The sequence below is a fragment of the Saccopteryx leptura genome, chromosome 2 (assembly GCF_036850995.1).
Source record: "Saccopteryx leptura isolate mSacLep1 chromosome 2, mSacLep1_pri_phased_curated, whole genome shotgun sequence".
Classification (NCBI taxonomy): Eukaryota; Metazoa; Chordata; class Mammalia; order Chiroptera; family Emballonuridae; genus Saccopteryx; species Saccopteryx leptura.
Window position 1 is genome coordinate 230506164 of NC_089504.1, and position 24553 is coordinate 230530716.

The 24553-nt window shown below is 41.9% G+C and overlaps 1 protein-coding gene across 1 annotated transcript in view; it reads right to left on the minus strand.

Annotated features, from left to right (window-relative positions):
* The window catches only part of SFI1 (SFI1 centrin binding protein), a 94470-nt gene extending 71331 nt beyond the window's left edge, over window positions 1-23139 (minus strand). Inside the window, exons 1-2 of the mRNA XM_066370433.1 lie at window positions 23006-23139; window positions 7779-7902 (exon numbers count right to left, since the gene is read on the minus strand). Coding sequence (XP_066226530.1) covers window positions 7779-7876 — 98 coding nt within the window. The 5' untranslated portion in view covers window positions 7877-7902; window positions 23006-23139. The remainder of the gene's footprint in view (window positions 1-7778; window positions 7903-23005) is intronic.
* Between the last annotated feature and the right edge of the window lie 1414 nt (window positions 23140-24553).

Sequence of the window (24553 nt, forward strand, 5' to 3'; positions counted from 1 at the left end):
AGGAAAATACAACATGAGCCTGAAATATCTTTTTACATCAGCTAATAAAGAAGTAAGTGTTCAAAGAATGATGGGGTCACGTCAGAAAGACACAGAAGCCAGTTTGATAGGGCTCCCACTGGCCAAATCTGGGACAATCTGAACAGTAATACATGAAAACCCACTGAATAAAACAGAAATCCATAAATCCATACTGATATAATAAATAATAAATAAATGTGGGAGAATGGAAAGCTCTACTTTGCAGTAGAATGTCAACTAATAAACTTAGAAGAAATGTAGAAAAGCATCATTTAAAAACCATCATTGTAATAATTCATTCAGATAAGAATCATCGATGGTGTGGCCTGTGGTGGCAGAGTAGATAAAGAAAGTGTTGACCTGGAGTGCTGAGGTCACTGGTTTGAAACCTTGGGCTTGCCCAGTGAAGGCACATAGGACAAGCAATCAATGAACAACAAAAGTGAAGCAACTATGAGTTGATACTTCTTGCTTCTTCCCCTCTGTAAAATCAATAAAACCTTTAAAAAAAATATCATCGATGGATGTAAAAACTAGTGGGTACTAGTTTGAAGAGGAACTGGACATTAAAAATGCCAAATTTTTATTTTTGATATTTTGGGGGTATTAGGGTTGAAAATAGAATTAGATAGGCCCTGGCCAGTTGGCTCAGTGGTAGAGCGTCGGCCTGGCGTGTGGGGGACCCGGGTTCGATTCCCAGCCAGGGCACATAGGAGAAGTGCCCATTTGCTTCTCCACTCCCCCCCTTCCTCTCTGTCTCTCTCTTCCCCTCCCGCAGCCAAGGCTCCATTGGAGCAAAGATGGCCCGGGCGCTGGGGATGGCTCCTTGGCCTCTGCCCCAGGCGCTAGAGTGGCTCTGGTCGTGGCAGAGCGACGCCCCGGAGGGGCAGAGCATCGCCCCCTGGTGGGCAGAGCGTTGCCCCTGGTGGGCATGCTGGGTGGATCCCGGTCGGGCGCATGCAGGAGTCTATCTGACTGTCTCTCCCCGTTTCCAGCTTCAGAAAAATACAAAAAAAAAAAAAAAAGAAAAAAGAAAATAGAATTAGATAATGGAATTTAGGTTACTTTACTGGTGTATTTTAAAAAAAGTTATTTTTAAACATTTTTTACTGATTCCCACTTGGGGCTCATGGAATGTGCTATGTTAAAGTGGATACTATTTAAGTATTTTAGTAATTCACAGTTTTTTACTTTTGCACTTTTCGGGGCAGTATGGCTACTCCAAATCTGGGTATTGTTTTCATATGGATATTTACGAAGAAAAATGTGAAGAAGAACAAGTTGTGAGTGGTGTAGGAGCCTCTGTAATAATGAAGATGACTTCTTTTCTGAGGTATCCATGAGAATATGAAATATTTTTTGACAACTTCTTTACCCGCTTTGAATTATTGAAATTGATAACATAATATCAAGGCGACTGGAACAGCATAGTATAGTAGAATGAATAAGAGTCCCTTGAAATCTGATAATATAATGGAAAAAAAAGGACGTGGAACATACGATTATTGTTATGATGAAATGACAAAAACTGTGTCAAAGTTCTGTCAAATTGGCCCTGCCCGGTTGGCTCAGTGGTAGAGCGTCAGCCTGGTGTGCGGAAGTACCAGGTTCGATTCCTGGCCAGGGCACACAGGAGAAGCGCCCATCAGCTTCTCCACCCCTTCCCCTCTCCTTCCTCTCTGTCTCTCTCTTCCCCTCCTGCAGCCAAGGCTCCACTAGAGCAAAGTTGGCCCGGGCACTGGGGATGGCTCCATGGCCTCTGCCTCGGGCGCTAGAGTGGCTCTGGTCGCAACAGAGCAACGCCCCGGATGGGCAGAGCATCGCCCCCTGGTGGGCGTGCCAGGTGGATCCCAGTCGGGCGCATGCGGGAGTCTGTCTGACTGCCTCCCTGCTTCTCACTTCAGAAAAAAAAATACAAAAAAAAAAAAAGTTCTCTCAAATTATTTAGGACTACAACCTTTAGGAAAAGTGAAAAGACATTCTAAGAAAGAAAAGACTGTTGAGTGGATAGACATTGTAGGGCAATATAACAGCCTAACATAAAGAATCAATGCAAAAATTTTATTACTTTCATCATAACAATAACGGTGCTGTTCCAGTCGCCTTGATATTACGTTATCAATTTCAATAATAATTCAAAGCGGGTAAAGAAGTTGTCAAAAAATATTTCATATTCTCATGGATACCTCAGAAAAGAAGTCATCTTCATTATTACAGAGGCTCCTACACCACTCACAACTTGTTCTTCTTCACATTTTCTTCGTAAATATCCATATGAAAACAATACCCAGATTCGGAGTAGCCATACTGCCCCGAAAACTGCAAAAGTAAAAAAAACTATGCATCTTTATTATATGCGGCTTAAGTGTCTGTTTGTCACCGATAGCTTATTGGTTGCTTGCGTAACTGTACTAGCCAATGGGGTAAAGTTGCCACGGCATTCAAATAGTCCCGCCTTCTGGCATGCCACCTCACAAATTGAGGTTAAAGATTGGAGCAATTATTATGCTGTTAAGAAATCTTAACACCAGAAGGGGTCTTTGCAATGGTATAAGACTAGAGGTTCTCCAATTGAAAAATAATGTCATAATAGCTAAGTCTTTGACTGGCTCCTCTAAAGGTGAAATACATGTCATTCCAAGAATTGATTTGGCTCCATCTCAAACAGGGTTGCCGTTTCAATTGAGACGTAGACAATTTCCTGTAAAACTTGCCTTTGCTATGACCATCAATAAGTCTCAGGGCCAAACGCTTAGCGTGTTGGCATTTTTTTACCTGAGCCTGCATTTGGACACGATCAACTTTATGTTGCCTGTTCAAGAGTTCGTGAAAGAACAGACGTAAAATTAAAAATAATTGATGGTCCTCTGCAAGGCGAGCTTAAAAATGATGGAAAGATCTACACAAGAAATGTTGTGTACAAAGAGATCTTTGACATGTGAATTAACATTTTATTATTTAAACCACCTTTATTTATTGAGCTAGCGGTGGCTCTTAAGAAATGTACTGCCAGTGGTTTCCTTCATTGCACTCTACTTTAAGCAATTAAGCAAGTAGAAGGGGGAAACCCTGTGGGGCACTAAGCAAAGGGGCGTCCCTCACCACCTGCCCTGGGTAATTCAGTTTGAATTAGCAGACACCTTTGCACAAATCATTTTAATTACAATTTATAATATCTAGAACAGCGGTCATTTCGTATGACCGCCGGGCTTTCTAGTTACTAAAATATTTAAATAGGCCTGGCCTGTGGTGGCGCAGTGGATAAACCTTCAGCCTGGAATGCCAAGGTTGCTGGTTCGAAGCCCTGGGTTTCCCTGGTCAAGGCACATACCGCAAGCAAGCAATGAACAACTAGCCTGAAACAACTATGAGTTGTTAACTTCCCATTCTATGCTCCCCTTTCTCTCCTGTCTCTGTAGAATCAATAAAGTATTTATAAAAAAAAAAAAAAAAAAAAAAAATTTAAATAGTATCCACTTTAACATAGCACATTTCATGAGCCCCAAGTGGGGATCAATATATTTTACAGTGTATTTTTTATAAGTATTATATAAACTTACATATTATTGTGCTATCAACTAAAAGGATGTTAGTAGTCTCACACACAAATCTGCCAAAAAAAGCAAAAAAATACGAACAAAACTTCACTACAAAACAATGGAAACATCATTTTGCCACATAGGTTTTACATTTATATGTCTAATACTTTTACAGGTTAGGCAACATTGAAACAAAAAATTTTGAAAACTAGAAGAGATGTGTATTTAAACGAATACACATTTTATTTAATATAATCCTACTGTAAGTAAAAAAAAAAAATTCAAATCCCCATTTGGGGATCATGGTATTTAACATAGTTTCAGAAAGTATCTCCTCACAAAATATTTATTCATTAATTTATAGTGGAGAAACCTGGCAGATATCCTCTTAGTCAAGATAAAGGTTAACATCAGTGATAATGGGACCAAGTCCATCTAATGTGTCTCCAGCATCACTTTTGTGACACTCCTGCTAAAAATGTATAACCTGAATTCAATCATGAAGAAACACTGAACAAACCCAAGTTGAGAAGTATTCATAAACGGTGAAGTGTTTTAAACTCTTCAAAACTGTTTAGGTCAGCCTGACCAGGCGGTGGCACAGCGGATAGAGTGTTGGACTGGGACGCGAAGGACCCAGATTTGAAACCCCAAGGTCACCGACTTGAGCGCAGGCTCATCCAGCTTGAGCCCAAAGGTCACTGGCTTGAGCCCAAGGTCACTGACTTGAGCAAGGGGTCACTCATTCTGCTGTAGCCCCCTGGTCAAGGCACATATGAGAAAGCAATCAATGAGCTAAGGTGCCACAATGAAGAAATGCTTCTCATCTCTGTCCCTTTCTGTCTGTCCTTATCTGTCACTCTCTTTGTCTCTCTATCTCTGTCACATACACAAAAAAGAAAACTGAACATAGCATGGCTTCCTTCATCAAGTACCTTACTGGGAGAAAAGGGTGGCATCCTTGCTGGTTTCCCTGGCAATTACATATCTCAATATAAACTGACTCATACTTGATACACTGGAATGATCCAAGTAATCACTGTTCTAGTTTCTGTATCAATTTAGTAAACACCAATCCATTTCCAAAATACACAGGCGCCATATACAAAATTGAGGGTGTGGATGAAATGAAACTATTGCAGTCTGGTGGGAATTTCCAGTCTGGGCTTTACCAGGGTTAGGGAATTATGAGCCTTAAGACTAGTTTAAGGTCCTTCCAGACCAGTAATGTACCAAGGAGACTAAGAGAGGAAAATGTAAATCATTTCTGGAGGAAGGCACCTACATCATAAGCTTAAAGACATTCCTATACATAATTTTTTTTTTTTTTTTTGTATTTTTCTGAAGCTGGAAATGGGGAGAGTCAGACAGACTCCCGCATGCGCCCGACTGGGATCCACCCGGCACGTCCACGTCCACTAGGGACGATGCTCTGCCCACCAGGGGGCGATGCTCTGACCCTCCGGGGCGTCGCTCCGCCGCGACCAGAGCCACTCCAGCACCTGGGGCAGAGGCCAAGGAGCCATCCCCAGCGCCCGGGCCATCTTTTGCTCCAATGGAGCCTCGGCTGCGGGAGGGGAAGAGAGAGACAGAGAGGAAGGAGGGGGGGAGGTGGAGAAGCAAATGGGCGCTTCTCCTATGTGCCCTGGCCGGGAATCGAACCCGGGTCCCCCATGCGCCAGGCCGACGCTCTACCGCTGAGCCAACCGGCCAGGGCCCCTATACATAATTTTTAATATATAATGCCTAGTGCACAAAGAAGCTAGACCCCATGATTACAGAAACAGAAACAATAGATCCACAAAGGCTTCAGACATTAATACACACACACACACACACACACACACACACACTTTTTATTCATTTAGTGGACGTTCACTGAGCACCTTAATGCAAGCCGAAAGCAGCCATGATCAAAAGTAGAGGAGAGATACAATAGCCTGGCAGCTTCACGCTATAACTTCTAACCTCAGGATAATTTTCCTCCTTCCTGCTCAAAATCAAAAATATTTTTATCTTTTTTTTTTTTTTTTTTTTTTTTTTACAGAGGCAGAGATAGACAGGGACAGACAGACAGGAACGGAGAGAGATGAGAAGCATCAATCATCAGTTTCTCGTTGCGCGTTGAGACTTCTTAGTTGTTCATTGATTGCTTTCTCACATGTGCCTTGACCGCGGGCCCTCAGCAGACCGAGTAACCCCCTGCTGGAGCCAGCGACCTTGGGTCCAAGCTGGTGAGCTCTTTGCTCAAGCCAGATGAGCCCGCGCTCAAGCTGGCGACCTCGGGGTCTCGAACCTGGGTCCTTCCGCATCCCAGTCCGGCGCTCTATCCACTGCGCCACCACCTGGTCAGGCAAAAAATATTTTTATCTTTTAACTGAAAAATGTATTGATGACCTGAAAATGTGTACAAGTTAAAATATCAATACTTTATATGATTTACTTATAGCATTTTATGAGGGGGAAAAAAACCCTAATTCTTTTGTTTTACACCTGGATTTGGCTTATATTTCCAATTTTTTAAAATTTTCAAGGGCATTAGAGCATATGAAATAACTCTTAGTTTTTTTATTTGCCATAAGTAAAGGTTAAGAAGGCTGAAACAAAAAAGCAGGTATGAATTTTAATGAGAACAAATATATATTTGGAAACAAGGCCATAAAAGCCTGGCATTTATTTGGCTATTTTATTGTTCTGGCCTTCAAAAATAAAGTTTGTAAATATCTTCTACCACGCATTCATCCACATATATTATCTCTGTTCCTGTATAAAATTGATGCTCACAGCTTTGACAATAATGTACAGAAGTGGATTCTGGAGTAAGAAATGTATTTCATGGGATGTAGGAACCAGGTCCAAAATGAAAAAGCTAGAAGTTGGTTCAGTGGATACAGCGGTGGCCCGGCATATGGACATTCTAAATTTCATCCCTGGTCAAAGCACACACAAGAAGGGACCATCTGCTTCTCTTCTACTCCCTCTTCCCCTTCTCTCTCACAGCCAGTGGCTTGATTGATTTGAGCAGCAGCCCCAGGTGCTGAGGATAGCTCTGTTAGTCAGAGTGTCACCCTCAGGCACTGATGATAGCTCGGTTGATTCAGGTATTGGCCCCAGACAGGGGTTGCCGGTGCGTCCCAGTCAGGGTGCGTGTAGGAGTTTGTCTCTCTATTTTCCCTCCTCTCACTTAAAATAATAATAATAATAGAAGAAGGCATCACTCTTGCTTTTTAGAAGATCTCTCTAACCACTCTTTCAGATTCACAAACATATTTATTCATTAATTCAGGTCCCTTTATGACTAAGAAATTCAGTCAATTCTCATTGGCCAAAGCCTTTGCAATCATTATTTTAGAGCATAGAGGTGTGCCATAAGAACTCCTATAAGTGGCTGAACACCCTTTCAGCTAAAAGACTCTGGATATTTCAAAGGCCATTCCACAGCATGTTTTAATTTTGGTTTGATATATTCCAGTGCTGTTATGTTTGACAAGGATACAATTGGGACATCAACTGCATCCTCCTTTATGGCACTGGCCTAATATCATTCATCCCCTACAAGAAATCATTCAGGGTAATCATCACCAACCCGCCACCTTGCTGCCAGGGAGGTTAGGTTGTTTCTTCAGGACTCTCCATAAGGCATAAATATCCGTCACACTTCAGCACCTCCCTGTGTATTGTGGGCTCTAAGAGAAGATGGTCTAGTCCAGTGGTCAGCTCTTTGGCCCTTTGAGTGTGGCTCTTCCACAAATACCACGTGCGGGCGCTACCTCGATAAGAAATGTACTTACCTATATAGTTTAAGTTTAAAAAATTTGGCTCTTGAAAGAAATTTCAATCATTGTACTGTTAATATTTGGCTCTGTTGACTAATGAGTTTGCCAACCACTGGTCTAGTCTTATTCACTGGGGTAGTCCCAGCACCTAATGCAGGGCCTGGCTCAATAAATGAATCAAAATCCAAATGTTAATGATGAATATTCCACACATGCAAAATAGTTGAGTGTAACATAAGGTATAAAATGTGCATTATACATACTTTGGATGAGAAACCAAACAATCAACAACAAGAAATTCTTGCCCAAGCTTCCTCTCTCACCATTCATGATTCAAGAAAAAACTTGTTTTTATAAGTACTATTTTCACACACAAAATATTTACAGGCTTTCATATGAGCCATAATTTCAGTTATCTTTTTTGTCAAGTCCCATTACTCACCTAGAGTCGACCTTCCTCTCCATTCTCTGTTTAATCTGTTTTTGATGGAAATTCAACCAATGGCTTGATATACACTTCTTAGTGAGCAGATTCTTCATGAATCAAAAGCCTTTTATCTTCCCTTCTAAAAATAAGAAAAAGGGGAATAAAAGAGTAAATTATCTAAAGTCTCTGAGGATGCACATTTCTAAACAGCTACATGCCAGCTCCTACTCTCCTACCCCTCTTAATTCAACACTAAATGAACATGCAAGGTCTCTAATTTAAAATATTTTTAACTGCCTGACCAGGCGGTGGCACAGTGAATAGAGCATCGGACTGGGATGCGAAGGACCCAGGTTCGAAACCCCGAGGTCGCCAGCTTGAGAACGGGCTCATCTGGTTTGAGCAAAGTTCACCAGCTTGGACCCAAGGTCTCTGGCTCGAGCAAGGGGTTACTCGGTCTACTGAAGGCCCACAGTCAAGGCACATATGTGAAAGCAATCAATGAACAACTAAGATGTCACAACGAAAAACTGATGATTGATGCTTCTCATCTCTCTCCATTCCTGTCTGTCTGTCCCTATCTATCCCTCTAACTCTCTCTGTCTCTGTAAAAAAATTAAAAAAATAAATAAGTAAATAAAAATGCTTCTTTAAAAAAAATATTTTTAACTATATTTTTAATGACTGATTAATTGGTTGGTACACTGATTAATTGGGTTTAGAGAGTGAGAAAGGGAGAGGGAGAGAAACATTGATTTGTTATTCCCTTATTTATGCATTCATTGGTTGATTTTTTTTTTTAATTTTTTTTTTAAATTTTCTGAAGCTGGAAACAGGGAGAGACAGTCAGACAGACTCCTGCATGCGCCCGACCGGGATCCACCCAGCACACCCACCAGGGGGCGATGCTCTGCCCACCAGGAGGCAATCAATGCTCTACCCCTCCTGGGCGTCCGTCGTAGCGCCTGGGGCAGAGGCCAAGGAGCCATCCCCAGCGCCCGGGCCATCTTTGCTCCAATGGAGCCTCGCTGCGGGAGGGGAAGAGAGAGAGAGAGGAAGGAGAGGGGGAGGGGTGGAAAAGCAGATAGGCGCTTCTCCTGTGTGCCCTGGCCGGGAATCGAACCTGGGACCCCTTGCATGCCAGGCCGACGCTCTACCACTGAGCCAACCGGCCAGGGCTCATTGGTTGATTTTTTGTGTGTGTGACAGAGAGAAAGAGACAGAGAGAGGGACAGATGGGGACAGACAGATAGGAAGGGAGAGAGATGAGAAGCATCGATTCTTCGTTGCAGCACCTTAGTTGTTCACTGATTGCTTTCTCATTTGTGCCTTGACCAGGGGGCTACAGCAAAGCGGGGACCCCTTGCTCAAGCCAGCAACCCCATGCTCAAGCTGGTGAGCCCGCACTCAAGCCGGATGAGCCCAAGCTCAAGCCAGCGACCTCGGGGTTTCAAACCTAGGTGTTCTGTGTCACAGTCCAACGCTCTATCCACTGTACTACTGCCTGGTCAGGCATTGATTAATTCTTGTATGTGCTCTGACCAGGGATCAAACCCACAACTTTGGTGTATGAGGACGATGCTCCCAACTGAGATATCCAGCCAGGACTAACTATATATATATATTTTTTTTTTTTCATTTTTCCAAAGCTGGAAACGGGGAGGCAGTCAGACAGACTCCCGCATGCGTCTGACCAGGATCCACCCGGCATGCCCACCAGGGGGCGATGTTCTGCCCCTCTGGGGCATCGCTCTGTTGCATCCAGAGGCATTCTAGCACCTGAGGCAGAGGCCACAGAGCCATCCCCAGCACCTGGGCCATCTTTGCTCCAATGGAGCCTTGGCTGCGGGAGGGGAAGAGAGAGACAGAGAGGAAGGAGAGGGGAAGGGGTGGAGAAGCAGATGGGCGCTTCTCCTGTGTGCCCTGGCCGGGATCGAACCCGGGACTCCTGCATGTCAGGCCGACGCTCTACCGCTGAGTCAACCAGCCAGGGCCAATATTTTTAAAAAATTATTTTCTAAGAAAGAAAACTAGGAGAGTGAGCCACACTCAAAAGGTTATGAATGAAAAAAAAAAAAAAAAAGGTTATGAATGGCTCATTCTTCTCCAGATATTGCTGCAAGACCTTCAACTCCCCCCCAGTAGAGCCTGAACTCTGGTGACAGTGGTTAAAGCGTCGACCTGGAATGCTGTGGTTGTCAGTTCGAAACCCTGGTTTTGCCCTGTCAAGCCACGTATGAGAAGGTACTTCTATGAGTTGACACTTCTGGTTCCTTCCCCCTTCCCGCCCTCACTCCTCTCTCTAAAATCAATAAATAAAATTCTTTTAAAAAATCAACCAGTAGAGACCAGAATTTCTTTTTCCCCAAAGATTAATTGGTTGTCAATGTTACTTATAAGCATTTTCAGGTAGTTCTTGATCAGTAGTAGAGTACTGTATACAGCTTTTATTTTTATTTGGTGATACTTTCTACCAATATTCATTATGAACTGAATAAATAATATGGTTTTTATTTATTTCTTAGTGAAAAGAGTATCAATGTTGTAGGCTGAATTGTGTCTCCTAAAAAGATATGGTTAAGTCCTAACCCCTAGTACCTATAAATGTGACTTTATTTGGAAATAAGAGTCTTTTGCAAAATTAATTAACGTACAATAGAAATGATCCCTAAAAATACAGTCTTTGCAAAAGTAATTAAGATGTAAGTTAGATGAGGTCATACTGGAATAAGGTGGGCTCTTAATTCAATATGATTGTCATCTTCACAAAAAGAGAAGAGACACAGGGACAGATACACACAGAGAGAAAAGTGTCAGGTGAAGACACAGACACAGAGGAAGAACTGCATGTGATGATGAAAGGAGAGACTGAAGTGATGTGTCTACAAGCCAAGCACACCAAGGACTGCTGGCAACACCAGAAGCTCAGAGAAAGGCAAGGAACAGATCTTCCAACAGATCCTTTTAGTAAGAGGACAGCGTTGTCAACATCTTGATTTCAGACTTCTAGCCTCCAGAATGACATAAATTTCTGTTGCTTTAAGCCATCTAGTTTGTGGTATCTTGTTACTGCAGCCTTTGGAAACTAACACAAGTGGTAAGTCAAAGGAGTAAGATTTTCTTTTTTTCTTTTTTCTTTTTTTTTAACAGAGACAGAGAGAGAATCAGAGAGAGGGATAGACAGGGACAGACAGACAGGAACGAAGAGATGAGAAGCATCAATCATTAGTTTTTCATTGCACGTTGTAACACCTTAGTTGTTCATTGATTGCTTTCTCATATGTGCCTTAAGCAGATCGAGTAACCCCTTGCTTGAGCCAGCGACCTTGGGTCCAAGCTGGTGAGTTTTGCTCAAACCAGATGAGCCTGCGCTCAAGCTGGTGACCTCGGAGTCTCGGACCTGGGTCCTCCGCATCCCAGTCCAATGCTCTATCCACTGCGCCACCGCCTGGTCAGGCACAAAGGAGTAAGATTTAAGTACATGGTGAAAGAAAGCTAACAGGGTAGACAGAGGATGCACTGAGTAACTGTGATGTATTCATAATGAGACATTCATTCTAAAAGAATGAAATCATCCTTTATAATCAAGGTCACATATTTCAATGACAACCAGAGAGGAGTTAGCCAGAAAAGAAAGTTTATCCATACAAAATCAATAGTTCTCACTGAGATCAAACCTATGTCCTAGTCTTTCCGGTATCACATTCTAACTGACAAAGGTCACTATTAGTGACTATTTCTGCAAATAAATTAAATTGAAGAATGATTCAAATAGAGATTTTTGGTAAAAATACTTCCATAATAAATGGGTCATTGTCTTGGGTTTATGTTGTTATAATGATTCTACGGAATGTTATCTGTGGTCAAAGACTCCCTTTTGTTACATACTCTGTGCCAACATCCTATTTGTATATACATGCCTCCCCCATTAAGAGTATAAATTCCATGAAAACAGAAGCCATACATATCTGACTTTCTCACCACCATATCTCCAGTATCTAAAACAATGCCTGGTACTGGATAGGTAAGATAGATAAATACTGGAAAGATCAGGACACCAATTTGATCTCAGTAAGAATGTGAATGTAAACTACCTTCTAAGTTGGAACACACATTAATGATAAGCAAATATAACAGATAGCCCAAGAAAAACAAAGATTATTAGGTGTGGACTTTCAGTTAAATGTATAGATTGCCCCCCTAAGATGACAGTAAAGAACAAAAGGGTACAAGAGAGGGGAGAAGAGATCATAGGAAATGAAAGACTTCCACAAATTTTTGCAACAAGAAAGTGGAAAGAGGGCCTGACCTGTGGTGGCACAGTGGATAAAGCGTCGACCTGGAAATGCTGAGGTCGCTGGTTCGAAACCCTGGGCTTACCTGGTCAAGGCACATATGGGAATTGATGCTTCCAGGTTCTCCCCCCTTCTCTCTCTCTCTCTCTCTCTCTCTCTCTCTCTCCCTTTCTCTCCTCTCTAAAATGAATAAATAAAATAAAATTAAAAAAAAAAAAGAAAGTGGAAAGAGGAAGTTAACTGACCTAATAGATTTGAGAAAGTAAAAACTGACACCATGAGATACCAAAGAGAAGCAGGCCAAAAGAATCCTAGAAGAGCTCAGAACTAGAAGGAACAAAAAAAGGCTCCCAGAATTGAAGCCACAGCCAAAAATGAGAGGAGAGAATTAAAAGTCTATATGTTGCCTGACCAGGTGGTGGCGCAATGGATAGAGCATCGGACTGGGATGCAGAGGACCCAGGTTCGAGACCCCGAGGTCGCCAACTTGAGCGCAGGCTTATCTGGCTTGAGCAGAAAAAGAAAAAGCTCACCAGCTTGGACCCAAGGTCACTGGCTCGAGCAAGGGGTTACTCGGTCTGCTGAAGGCCTGCTGTCAAGGCACATATGAGAGAACAATCAATGAACAATTAAGGTGTCGCAAAGAAAAACTGATGATTGATGCTTCTCATCTCTCTCCGTTCCTGTCTGTCTCTACCTATCCCTCTCTCTGACTCTCTCTGTCCCTGTAAAAAAAAATAAAATAAAATAAAAATAAAAGTCTGTATGTTAAGCATTTGGGGCCCCTGGTCTTTTTTCCAACCTGGCTAGGCAGGTATACAGCTCCCTCTTCTTACCCTGATTGCAGAATTTTGGCTGCTAGACTGGTACTTCCCAGTAGGAGACTGGAAGAGCTTCAGAAGCTAAGAATGAACAGACCTCTAGATTCTAACATCTGTGCCCACCTCCATCAATGAAAAGGCAGGCTTGCCCCCAGAGAAGTTCACAAAAAATATCTCCTGCTCAGACACTAGGAGTTTCCAATTCCTAGTTCTCAGTTGCTGACACTTTATGAATGGACAGTCAAGAATCACAAGATATGATGCTGGCCAGTTAGGTCAGTCAGTCAGAGCATCGTTCCAAAACACAAAGGTTGCAGGTTCGATTTTCAGTCAGGGCACATACGGGAACCAACCAATGAATGCACAACTAAGTGGAACAACAAAATTAATGCTTCTTTCTCTCTCAAGTCAATCAATAGAAAAAGAAAAACAAACAATCACAAAACATTTGAAAATTACCTTTAACAAAAAAAAGACCGCCCTTGTCAGGTAGTTCAGAGTGTCCCAGGTTGACACTCTATCCACTGCACCACCTCCAGTCAGGTGATAGGTTTTCGGTAGGTTGGTTTTTTGGGGTTTTTTTTTCATTTTTGACCCTCACCAGTTAGCTCAGTTGGTTAGAGTATTCTCCCAATTCGACAAAGTAGCAGGCTCAATCCCCAGTCAGGGCACACACAAGAATCAACCAGTAAATACATGACTAAGTAGAATAACAAATTGATGTTTCTATTTCTCTCTCTCTCTCTCTTTCGGTAAAATCAATAAATTGTTAAAAATATTTTTAATTTTAAATTCTTCAAATTTTTTTATTTTTCAATTATAGTTTAATTTCAGTACTATTTTGTATTAGTTTCAAGTGTATGCTTAGACGTGCTAGTTTTTTAAAGAGGGTGATAAGTACATATTCTATATGCTTGTAATTTTTCATAATAAAAATTCTGGAGGAAACAAAGATAATGTGGTGAACAGGAAAAAAACCTATACCTAATATCTTCACATAGATAAGACAGTATCTACCTATACACTAAAATGAAAATATTACTTAAAAGAGGAACAAGAAAAGGAGAGCTGAAACATTTAAAGGTGGCTAATAAAGTTGAAGAAATGTTTTTTAAAAATCAGAAAATCAGAGGCTCACTCAAGTGGATCAGATAGATATACAACTAGCAGGAATTCCAGGGAAAGAGATAAGAGAGAAAGAAGAAAAAATTATCAGAGAAATAGGAAGAAAGTTTCTCAAAACTAAAGGATGCAAATCCTCACATGAGAGGTTCTGCATCAAGACCAAATGTCAGGGTAGATAAAACTTGTTTTCCAACATGCAAGAAGAAAAGTGTAATCTATCACTTGGGAAGGTAGAATAAACAATGTAAATAAATAAATATAATTTAAAATACAAGAAAAATATTTTTAAAAGAAAAAGCCGGCCCTGGCCGGTTGGCTCAGCGGTAGAGCGTCGGTCTAGCGTGCGGAGGACCCGGGTTCGATTCCCGGCCAGGGCACACAGGAGAAGCGCCCATTTGCTTCTCCACCCCTCCGCCACGCTTTCCTCTCTGTCTCTCTCTTCCCCTCCTGCAGCCAGGGCTCCATTGGAGCAAAGATGGCACGGGCGCTGGGGATGGCTCTGTGGCCTCTGCCTCAGGCGCTAGAGTGGCTCTGGTCGCAACATGGCGACGCCCAGGATGGGCAGAGCGTCGCCCCCTGGTGGGCGTGCCGGGTGGATCCCGGTCGGGCGCATGCGGGAGTCTGTCTGACTGTCTCTCCCTGTTTCCAGCTTCAGAAAAATTAAAAAAAAAAAAAAAAAAAAGAAAAAGCCAAGAATAAAGAAAGAAATAAGTTAAAGTATAATTGGACATTGGCAAAATTAAAAACACTTGTGCTTCCAAGACACTATCAAGAAAGTGAAAAGACAACTCACTGAATGGGAGAAAATACCTGCAAATATGCTAAGGCAGTGGTCCCCAACCTTTTTTGGGCCACAGACCGGTTTAATGTCAGAAAATATATTCACGGACCTGCCTTTAGGGTAGGACGGATAAATGTATCACGTGACTGAGACAAGCATCAAGAGTGAGTCTTAGACAGATGTAACAGAGGGAATCTGGGCATTTTTTAAAAATAAAACATCGTTCAGACTTAAATATAAATAAAACGGAAATAATGTAAGTTATTTATTCTTTCTCTGCGGACCAGTACCAAATGGCCCACGGACTGGTACCGGTCTGCGGCCCGGGAGTTGGGGACCACTGTGCTAAGGGACCTATAGCTATTCTAGATTATATTTTTCAAGATTCCTACAAAGTAATAAAAAGACAAATAACCCAATTTTAAAATTTAACAAGGTATATAAAAAATCATTTCGCCAGCCTGACCAGGCGGTGGCACATGGATAGAGCATCAGATTGGGACGCAGAGGACCCAGGTTTGAAACCCTGAGGTCGCTGGCTTGAAGCCCAAGGTCAATGGCTTGAGTCCAAGGTCACTGGCTTGAACAAGGGGTCACTTGCTCTGCTGTAGCCTCTTGGTCAAGGCACATATGAGAAAGCAGTCAATGAACAACTAATTAGCCACAACGAAGAATTGATGCTTCTCATCTCTCTCCCTTCCTGTCTCTCTGTCTCTATCTGTTCCTCTATCTCTCTCACTGTCTCTGTCACACACACACAAAGAAATTTCTCCAAAGAAGATAAGTAAACGGTGAATAAGCACATTACAAGATGCTCAACATCATCCATCAGGGAAATGCAAATCAAATCACAACGAGATACCCATTAAGATGCCTATAGTAAAAAACAGATAACAAGTGTTGATGAGGACATAGAGAAATGTAAACCCTCATACATAGCTGGTGGTAATATATATGACGCAGCCACCTTGAATAACAGGTTGGCAGATTCCTCAAAAAGAGAAACAGTTACCATTTTATCCAGTAAATCCATTCATCCAAGAGAATTAAAAACAAATGTCTAGCCTGACCAGGTGGTGGCGCAGTGAATAGAGCGTCGGACTGGGATGCAGAGGACCCAGGTTGGAAACCCCGAGGTCGCCAGCTTGAGCGCGGGCTCATCTGGTTTGAGCAAAGCTCACCAGCTTGGACCCAAGGTTGCTGGCTCAAACAAGGGGTTACTCAGTCTGCTGAAGGCCCGCGGTCAAGGCACATAAGAGAAAGCAATCAATGAACTAAGGTGTCGCAACGAAAAACTGATGATTGATGTTTCTCATCTCTCTCCATTCCTGTCTGTCTGTCCCTATCTACCCCTCTCTCTGACTCTCTCTGTAAAAAAAGCAAAACAAAACAAAAAAACCAACAAATGTATAGAGCAGCATTATTTGTAAAAGTAAAAAGTGAAAGCCCAAATGTCCACCAATTCATGGGTAGATAAAAAAAATATATGCTATATTCATGTGTAACAACCACTGGACACTTGAAATGGGTAAATATTTTAAATAGGCATGTGATTTATATCTCAATAAAACTGTTAGAAGAAAAAGAGGAGGAAGAGAAGGTGGAGCCAGAAGTTGAAGTAGTCGCAATTACAGGAGAATGTGCTTAAAAAGCCATGGATGCAAATCAAGGGGTTCAGGGCAACAGCATATTCAACATAAGAGAACAGCAAAAAGAAGCAAATTGCAGGATAAAATGTGAAATTAAGTCCCTGGATTAGAACTGGGTACAGCAGGCACAAAGCCACCAGACCAGATTAGAGCAGGGGAGGAAGGTCTCCTGAAAAAAGATGAATCTGATAGTTTTGAGATTAAGCAAAAAATTACTGACAGCCACATGAAAAACATGGAAGCATTCAGAAGAAATAATTTCATAGTTTGTGCATGGAATACCAGACAAATTAGAAAATAAGACAATTATTAATTCTCAGGAACAGTGATGGGGTGTAAAGGAAGGAATAGTTTCATTGCTCAGTTTAGCAGTGAATATTATATAATGTAAACACTATTTCTTTCATTTTTATTAATTTTAATTTATTGTGTTAACATAGATTCTAGTGTCTCACTCAATATAACACCCTCAACCCAAACCCCTGTGTCCCCCATTACACCCTTTTTGCCCCCTCCCAACTTCCTCCCCCCTTTCCCTCTGGGTTTTCCTGTCCTGTTATCTGTATTTATGTGTTATGTATATATAATTTCACTAATCCCTTCACCTTCTCTAATCCCATCCCTTCACCCCCCTTCCCTCTGACAGCTGTCCCTCTGCTCCCTGTGACCCCACCTCTGCTTCTATTCTGTTCCTCAGTTTACTTTATTAAATTCCACATATAAGTGAGATCATATGATATTTTTCTTTCTCTGCCTGGCTTATTAGCATAATGATCTCCGGGTCCATTCGTGCCATTGTAAAAGGTAAGATTTCCTTCTTTTTCATGGCCGTGTAGTATTCCATTGTGTATATATCACAGCTTTTTAATCCACTCGTCCACTGATGAACACTTGGGCTGTTTCCAGAGCTTGGCTATTGTAAATAATACTGCAATAAACATGGGGGTGCATATCTTCTTTTGAATCAGTGATTTGGCATTCTTAGGCTATATTTCTAAGTGGGATAGCTGAGTCAATAGGCAGTTCCACTTTTAACTTTTTGAGGAAACGCCATACTGTTTTCCACAGTGGCTATACAAGTCTGCATTCCCACCAGCAGTGCAGGAGGGTTCCCTTTTCTCTACACCCTTGCCAGCACTTATTGTGTGTTGATTTGTTAATGAGCACCATTCTGACAGGTGTGAGGTGGGATCTCATTGTGGTTTCAATTTGCATTTCTCTGATGATTAGTGATGTTGAACATTTTTTCATATGCCTATTGGCCACCTATATGTCCTCTGGAGAAGTGTCTATTCAGTTCTTTTGCCCATTTTTTTAATTGGGTTGTTTACCTTCCTGGTGTTGAGTTTTAGTTCTTTATAAAGTTTGGTTATTAACCCCTTATCAGATATTGGCGAATATGTTCTCTCATTGTGTGGGTTGTCTTTTTATTTTAATGGTGTCTTTTGCTGTGCAAAAGCTTTTTAGTTTGATATAGTCCCATTTGTTTATCTTGTCCTTTATTTCACTTGCCCGTGTCAATAAATTGGCAAAAATATTGCTACGAGAGATATCAGAGTTACTGCCTATGTTTTCTTCCAAGATGTTTATGGTTTCACAACTTACATTTCGAATTATCTTTGTGAATGGTGTAAGCTGGTGTTCTAGTTTCATTTTTTTGCATGTACCTGTCCAATTTTCCCAACACTATTTATTAAAGAGCATGTCTTTACTCCATTGTACACTCTTACCATCTTTGTCAAATATCAGTTGTCTATAAAGATGTAGGTTTATTTCTGGGTTCTCTGTTCTGTTCCATCGATCTGTATGCCTGTTCTTATGCCAGTACCAAGCTGTTTTGAGTACAATGGCCTTGTAGTATAACTTGATATCAGGAAGTGTGATACCTCCCACTTTATTCTTCACTTTCAAGATTGCTGAAGCTATTCATGTTCTTTTTTGGTTCCATATAAACTTTTGGAATATATGTTCTATATCTTTGAAGTATGCCATTGGTATTTTAATAGGAATTGCACTGAATTTACAGATTACTTTGGGTAGTACAGACATTTAAATGATGTTTATTCTTCCTATCCATGAACATGGTATATGCTTCCACTTTCCTTGATTTCTTTATTCAATGTCTGAGTACAAGTGTTTTACCTCCTTGGTTAAATTTACTCCTAGGTACTTTATTCTTTTTATTGCAATAGTGAAAAGGATTATTTCCTTAATTTCTCTTTCAGTTTATTGTTGGTGTATAAAAATGCCACTGATTTCTGAATATTAATTTTATACCCTGCCACCTTGCCAAATTCATTTATCAGGTCTAGCAGTTTTTTTGACTGAGACTTTAGGGTTTTCTATGTACAGTATCATGTCATCAGCAAATAATGAGTTTTACTTCTTCTTTTCCAATTTGGATGCCTTTCATTTCTTCTTCTTGTCTGATTTCTGTGAAAGGATTTCCAGAACTATGTTGAATAAGAGTGGTGAAAGGGGGGACCCCTGCCTTGTTCCTGATCTTAAAGGGATTGCTCTTAATTTTTGCTCATTAAGTATAATGTTGGCTGTGGGTTTGTCATAGATGGCCTTTATTATGTTGAAGTATATTCCCCATATTCCCACTTTGCTGAGAGTTTTGATCATAAATGGGTGCTGGATTTTATCAAATGCTTTTCCTGCATCTATTGATATAACCATGTGATTTTTATCCTTCATTTTGTTTATGCGATGAACACATTTATTGATTTGCGAATGTTGTACCAGCCTTACCTCTCCAGAATGAATCCCACTTGATCATGTTGTATGATCTTTTTGATGTATTGCTGGATCCAGCTTGCTAATATTTTGTTGAGAATTATAGCATCTAAGTTCATCAAGGTTATTGGCCTATAGTTTTCTTTCTTTGTAGTGTCTTTACTTGGTTTTGGAATGAGCATAATGCTTGCCTCAGAAAAAGTTTGGAAGTCTTCCCTCCTCTTGAATTTTTTGAAATAGCTTGAGAAGGATAGGTGTTAGTTCTTCTTTAAATGTTTGATAAAATTCACCTGTGAAGCCATCTTGTCCAGGACTTTTGTTTGCTGGGAATTTTTTGATAATTGTTTCTATTTCATTTGTTGTAATCAGTTTGTTTAGGTTTTCTGATTCTTCCAGATTGAGTTTTGGAATATTGCATGTCTCTAGGAATGTATCCATTTTGCCTATGTTGTCCAACTTTTTGGCATACAGATCTTCATAGAATTTTCATACAATCCTTTGTATTTCTAAAGTGTCAGTTGTTACTTCTCCACTTTCATTTCTAATTTTATTTATTTGAGTCCTCTAACAGACTATTAGTTTAATAACAAGTTACCACATAATCCCATTGGTGATATGAGGAAAGGAAAGCTAAGTGATTATCTCCCAATGAATAACAGTCAATACAATATGTAAAATTAACATGCCACAAGTGAAAGCAGTATCACCTATAAGGATACTAACTTCCAATTTATAAATAACATCAGGAGAAAATGAAGAATGGAAATTAGAACTAGGGTGTGGGGGCTATTTTCTATGATAACTCTTTAACATTACTTTTTAAATTATATATGTAAATTTGAAAAATATAAAGGAAAAGTATCTTTAAAAGTTTCTATAATGGCCCTGGCCGGTTGGCTCAGCGGTAGAGCGTTGGCCTAGCGTGCGGAGGACCCGGGTTCGATTCCCGGCCAGGGCACACAGGAGAAGCGCCCATTTGCTTCTCCACCCCTCCGCCACGCTTTCCTCTCTGTCTCTCTCTTCCCCTCCCGCAGCCAAGGCTCCATTGGAGCAAAGATGGCCCGGGCGCTGGGGATGGCTCTGTGGCCTCTGCCTCAGGCGCTAGAGTGGCTCTGGTCGCAACATGGCGACGCCCAGGATGGGCAGAGCATCGCCCCCTGGTGGGCAGAGCATCGCCCCTGGTGGGCGTGCCGGGTGGATCCCGGTCGGGCGCATGCGGGAGTCTGTCAGACTGTCTCTCCCTGTTTCCAGCTTCAGAAAAAAAAAAAAGTTTCTATAATGGCCTGACCAGGCGGTGGCACAGTAGATAGAGCTTTGGACTGGGATGCGGAGGACCCAGGTCTGAGACCCTGAGGTCGCCAGCTTGAGCGCGGGTTCATCTGGCTTGAGCAAAGCTCACCAGCTTGGATCCAAGGTCGCTGGCTTGAGCAAGGTGTTACTCGTTCTGCTGCAGACCCATGGTCAAGGCACATATGAGAAAGCAATCAATGAACTAAGGTGTTGCAATGAAAAACTGATGATTGATGCTTCTCATCTCTCTGTTACTGTCTGTCTGTCCCTATCTCTCTCTCTCTGTCACTGTAAAAAAAAAAGTTTCTATAATGAACTCTCCTTGTGATCATGCCCATGCCTTTCTTCCCCCTCAGGTATGCAGCTTATAAACTCTAAGGGTCTCCAGGAGACTTGCAACCAAGGAAGCAAGAGGCAGCTGCAACTTGTCTGGGACTAACCCCTTGAACCTGTCTTCAAGGCTCCTTTTCTCTGATTTTCCAGTGAGCCAAAGCAGCCCCATCTAGGCTATCTCCTGCAGCTTCTTCTATCCTAAGCCCTTCCTTGTTTCACTGTCCAGAACTTTAATATACACACTTAAAATCAGCTGGGGAAAAGAAGGCTCGTTAGCATGCAGGGATCCGAAGATACAGTATTTTGCAGCTTCTAACGATGTTTGAGAAATGAATGATCCTACTGAAAAAAAAAAAGCAAGGAAATTCAGTACCTAAATTGATATCTTAGACCCCAGAACAAGTTTCAACTACTCCAGAAAGCCTTCCCTGACACCTCCAAACCTCATATTTTCACAGCACTTAGGCAAGTACCATGCAACCTAAAATGTAGAGATTACATTCAAAGTAACGTGAAAATCATCTGACAACTTGTAAAGGAAAGCCAGCAGCAGGAAGCCAGTAAGGAGACTGGATGCTTGAACAGTAAACCTGCCTGAAGATGCTAAAGACTGAGAAGTGGAACAAGGGAGAGGGAATACAGCAGCCAATTTTATATCTTTTGGGTTTGTTTTCATTTACAAATGCTATTTTCTTCCCCATATTCAATCATAAGAAATTTTGAAATCATCCTTCCTAATTTTCTCATATTTCCTAAGAGCTCTAAATTTTCTTTTCATATAATTACATTAGCCTTGTTTATTTATCATGAGAAACCACATGTATTACCAGTTCATCTTAAAATTATACTTACAAGAAGAATTCATTCAAAAAACTTCACTCTTATCTGTTCCAACTTTTTCTTTTTTAACTGTAGCCTAGAAACGTTTTTAACTTGCCGAAGTGGTGAATTCCTCTTGGTTTTTCATTTTTAAAACTATTTGGGGTTATACAGGGGAGGGCAAAATTAGGTTTGCAGTTATAATACAAATAAAATACAATAATATAGAATACAAGAATAAACTGTAAGTCTACTTTTGCCCACCCCTATATATAACTTAAATTTATATTGGCAATTGGATCAGCAGAAATTCTAGTAGTAGTTCAGTGGACCTTAGGTTATAAACAATTCTTAGTCACAGTAAATTTTACATAAAAGTTTTAATGGTAATAAACTGAAACTGTAAAATATAAAATGTTTATATAATAAAATTATGTGGATCAATTGGATATAAAATGTAAGGAGAATCAAATGTTTCCTTTACATTTTTCTCCTCATTATCAGTGTCTTATTTTGCTGTTCTCTCTCCTGGAAAAACTCATTTGTGCAGGTCGTCCACATATGTGCAAAGAACTAAAAAAACAAAACCTGTTTCTGGTGGATTATAGACAGAATAATAGTGGCTGCAATTAAATGCTTTATCTTCAAATATATATATAACATTTAAAGAGTGGGAACTTTGTGCCAGGTATAGTACTAAGCACTTTTCATTAATTACCTGCTTGTTAATATAACTACCCCAAAAGGGGTGGCCATTACCTTTTACAGACCAAGTGCCCAAGGTCACCAGCTAAGTGGTACATAGCTGGGATTGATACTCAGGTCCCTAACATCATTCAACAAATATTTACTATACAGCTACTCAGAGGTTAACAAGAAAGCGGAACGACCTCCCCGCAAATAAAAGGAAGCACTAATCTCCCACAGGGGTAAGCTTCATCACGTTTGCCCAGTTGGTCCCTTGGGGCTCAGACAGGGCCCTTAAGCTCTGTTTATACTAGCCTCTCGCCGGGCTACGCAGCAGGGCCCCAGAAACCCCCGAATCGGATCCGCGCACGCTAATGAACCTTGCAAGGACGCTGGCACTGGCAGCCCCTGCAGTACACCGCACGTGCGGGAGGATGCGACGCCCCGGGGCAACAGACACTGACGGGAAGCAGCACCCGGCGAAACGACGAGAGCGCCGCGCTGGCAAAGGACAGGCCCCACTCCTCACCCAACCCCGGGGGAGGGCGGCATCACCTGCACTTCTACAGGAGGAGGAAGCAGAGGTTGCCACAAGAGGGTCATCCGGCCAAGCTCTGAGGGACATGCAAGTGCTCGCTGCTGGGCTCCAGGCCGGAGAAGCTGAGCCTTAAGAGTCTGGGGACGGTAAGACCCGGCTTCATACCTGGGGAAGTTAAGCCCTCCGGACTCGGGCTTCAGGGAAGTCTCAGCGGGAGCCTGCACACACCGACCGACCTGAACCCGTGTGCCCCACACCGGCTCAGCGCTTCCCGCTCCTTCGCTCGCAAGTCTCGCGCCGGCCCCACCCACATCTCCACGGCGACGCGGCGTGCGTGAGGGACGCCCCGCCAGGCACACCAGAGTTCGCGCAGCCTCAGTCCGGCGGGTGACACGCCTCACTCTGGCAGGCCTGGAGCTCCCGCAAAGGGAGTTAGCCGGGAGAGGCCGAGTAAACGCTGAGTCTGGGCAGCCCCACGGAGGGTTCTCTGCCTCCCTGGCCTGCTATTTTTCTGAGCTCAGCTTCCTACTGCTGCTCTTGGAAAAAAGGAATGGGAGCTGTTTCAGAGTGGATCCCAGAGTTACGCTTCGCGCGGAAAGCACTTAGTGATAAGGTTTCCGTCTGGAGGCCAAGGCAAAGATCTTTCTCCCATCTCCAAACTCCTGCCTGAGTTTCCCCCATCTCCATCCTCTGGCTGTTGGTTCTCTATAACTTTTAGGGAGTGCGAGGTGGCCCCCAAGAAATAGGGCGCGTGCCTGCGTGAACCAGGAGACTGTCAATCTGGACTAGGCGGTGGGGGCGCGTCGTTCTGCAGCCTCCTAATTAAAATTATCCCAGGCTTATATCTTATTACTTTCAAATGTAAATAACAAGCAATAGTTGTTGGTAAATAGTTGCTTATTTTTTTTTTTTTAAAGTAGATTTTTTTTTATTTATTCATTTTAGAGACGGGGGGAGGGGGGAAGAGAGAGAGAAAGAAGGGGGAGGAGCAGGAAGCATCAACTCCCATATGTGCCTTGACCAGGCAAGACAGGGTTTTGAACCGGCAACCTCAGTGTTTCCAGGTTGACGCTTTATCCACTGCGCCACCACAGGTCAGGCAATAGTTGCTTATTTTTAAATTTGGGGGCCACTCTGGTCATCTTTGAAAAATAGCAGGGGATGGGGTTAGGTGAGGCTGTTTTTCCTGTGCTTTGTGTCTGATGGAGAGAAGAAAGACTAGTATTGTGCATGTAAATGTCTGAAAATTTTTACTTTAAAAACATCAGGAAAAATAATTTGTTGGGTGTCAGGATTAGAATAATACAGTGGTTCTCAAACTTTTTGAAGTCCGGGCGCATTTAAAATCCTACAAGTAATTGCAGGCAAATTTCTAAGAAATATGTTAGAATAATTAAGTCAAAATTAAAGAAAAAAAAAGTCCAAGCGTGCTTTTATGGTAATTAAACGAAATAAATACGACAAAATTAAATTTATTCTGACATTAAAAAACATTGTTAAGCCTGACCAGGCGGTGGCGCAGTGGATAGAATGTTGGACTGGGATGCAGAGGACCCAGGTTCGAGACCCCGGAGTCGCCAGCTTGAGCGTGGGCTCATCTGGCTTGAGCAAAAAACTCACCAGCTTGGACCCAAGGTCGCTGGCTCCAGCAAGGAGTTACTTGGTCTACTGAAGGCCCCCAGTCAAGGCACATATGAGAAAGCAATCAATGAA